The sequence below is a fragment of the Tupaia chinensis genome, unplaced genomic scaffold, assembly GCF_000334495.1.
Source record: "Tupaia chinensis unplaced genomic scaffold, TupChi_1.0 Scaffold143624_1, whole genome shotgun sequence".
In the NCBI taxonomy this organism is placed as follows: domain Eukaryota; kingdom Metazoa; phylum Chordata; class Mammalia; order Scandentia; family Tupaiidae; genus Tupaia; species Tupaia belangeri.
This window is the reverse complement of record NW_006203472.1, coordinates 167,943-170,021: the sequence shown is the minus strand read 5'-3', so window position 1 is coordinate 170,021 and position 2,079 is coordinate 167,943. Positions and strand designations below refer to the sequence as shown.

The window sequence follows — 2,079 nt, the reverse complement described above, 5'->3', positions numbered from 1 at the left end:
CCTGCTCAGGCTGGGGGCTGGGTGCCCCATCCTGAGGACAACACATGGGGCTTGCTGACCCTGTACCCCGGGAGGGAAGTGGCATCTTGTGGGTCCCCAGGACCAGTGGTGGACCACAGGGGAGGGAGAATGGAGCAGGGCTGGGGAGAGGAGCCGGGTTCAGGACACGAGGGAGTCTGCTCTCAGAACTCCCACGGCAGGGCATTAAGCTTGCCTCCCGGCGAGGGCTGCGGCCTCACTTGTCTGTCCCCCTGAGCCGTCCCCCTCTGCCCATCCCCAGTACCACACAGAGTGTGTGAGTGGCTGCGTGTGCCCCGACGGGCTGATTGACGATGGCAGAGGTGGCTGCGTGGTGGAGAAGGAGTGTCCGTGTGTCCACAACAAGGACCTGTACTCCCCTGGTGCCAAGATCAAGGTGGACTGCAACACCTGGTGAGCCGGCGGGCCCTGTGGCTCTCCCGCGGGAGCTGCTGGTTCTGCAGGGCCTGCAGCATGCCCGCAGTGTGTCTGCCTCTGGCCCTTGAGCGGGGGGACGGGGGCGTGTGGAAATGGCACTGGCAGGGCAGGCACGGCTGCTTGTGGAAGTTGTGCAGGGCTGCCCCAGGAGCTGTCCCGGGGTGCCCGGGGTCTTGGCTGGGCTGCCGTCTGGGTGGGGCTGGGGCCACAGCTCCCAGTCCCTTCAGGCGCCTCTCCTACGCCCCTCAGCACGTGTCAGAATGGACGGTGGGCCTGCACCCAGTCCGTGTGCCACGGCACCTGCTCTATCTACGGGAGCGGCCACTACATCACCTTTGACGGGAAGTACTATGACTTCGATGGACACTGCTCCTATGTAGCTGTCCAGGTGAGACTGGGCGCTGCCAGCACCTGCCCCTCCCCCCTGCCCACCCCAAGTGCAGCTCTCAGCCCTGCAGGAAGCTCTGAGACCTCAGCCCCAGGCCCCACGCCTTCAGGAGGAGTTGGGCTTTTAGTAGCAGAAGAGGGCATGGTAGAGCCCCCCTCTGCCTCCCGCAGGTGCACAAGAGAGTGTGGGGTTGGCAGACACGCCATGGGGAGTGAGGGGTGTGTGTATGTGGGGCGCTAAGATAGGCCGAGTGAGTCAGAGCCAGGCGGCTGCCCACGTGCGCTTTTCCAACCCAAACAGCCATGCCGCCTTCCGTGGCATCATTAGCCCCAGGCAGCACAGGAGGGGCGGGGACAGAGGAGGGGCGACTGAGCAGGCTGCCCTGGGCCTCCCCCTGCCGGGTAAGTGCACCCTGGGACACACATGACACCACCCGGTTGGCCCTAGGACTACTGTGGCCAGAACTCCTCAGGCACGTTTAGCATCATCACCGAGAATGTCCCTTGTGGCACCACCGGGGTCACCTGCTCCAAGGCCATCAAGATCTTCCTGGGGGTGAGTGCTCCTCACCTGGGGGTGGGTGAGTAAGCCCTGGAGGGTCTTGGACACAGCCGTGACAGGCCTCTCCTCTGGACAGAGGACGGAGCTGAAGCTGGAGGACAAGCACCGCACCGTGATCCAGCGCGACGTGGGCCACCATGTGGCCTACACCACGCGGGAGGTGGGCCAGTACCTGGTGGTCGAGGCCAGCACTGGCATCATTGTCATCTGGGACAAGAAGACCACCATCTTCATCAAGCTGGCTCCCTCCTACAAGGTGGGCTGCCTCCTTCCCTGTCCCACTCTCCCATGGCCAGCCCAGGTGCATGCGGGGACAGCCCTTGCCCTCCCTCCCTGAGCTGCTTCCCCAGCCCCTTCTCCAAGCCCCCTGGATGCTTGTCGGGTGCAGGGTACCGTGTGTGGCCTTTGCGGGAACTTCGACGACCGCTCCAACAATGACTTCACCACGCGGGACCACATGGTGGTGAGCAGTGAGCTGGACTTCGGGAACAGCTGGAAGGAAGCTTCCACCTGCCCGGATGTGAGCATCATCCCCGAGCCCTGCGTGAAGAACCCGCACCGCCACTCCTGGGCCGAGAAGCAGTGCAGCATCCTCAAGAGCAGCGTGTTCAGCGTCTGCCACAGCAAGGTGGGAGGGCCGGGCGCGGCTGGGGGCGGGGCCAGCCATAGGGAGG

General features: G+C 64.6%; 1 protein-coding gene across 1 annotated transcript in view; it reads left to right on the top strand.

Annotated features, from left to right (window-relative positions):
- Window positions 1-2,079, top strand: part of MUC2 (mucin 2, oligomeric mucus/gel-forming) — a 32,014-nt gene that overhangs the window by 10,548 nt on the left and 19,387 nt on the right. Inside the window, exons 19-23 of the mRNA XM_027766682.1 lie at window positions 281-432; window positions 706-844; window positions 1,292-1,399; window positions 1,482-1,661; window positions 1,794-2,033. Of these exons, the coding sequence (XP_027622483.1) occupies window positions 281-432; window positions 706-844; window positions 1,292-1,399; window positions 1,482-1,661; window positions 1,794-2,033 (819 nt within the window). The remainder of the gene's footprint in view (window positions 1-280; window positions 433-705; window positions 845-1,291; window positions 1,400-1,481; window positions 1,662-1,793; window positions 2,034-2,079) is intronic.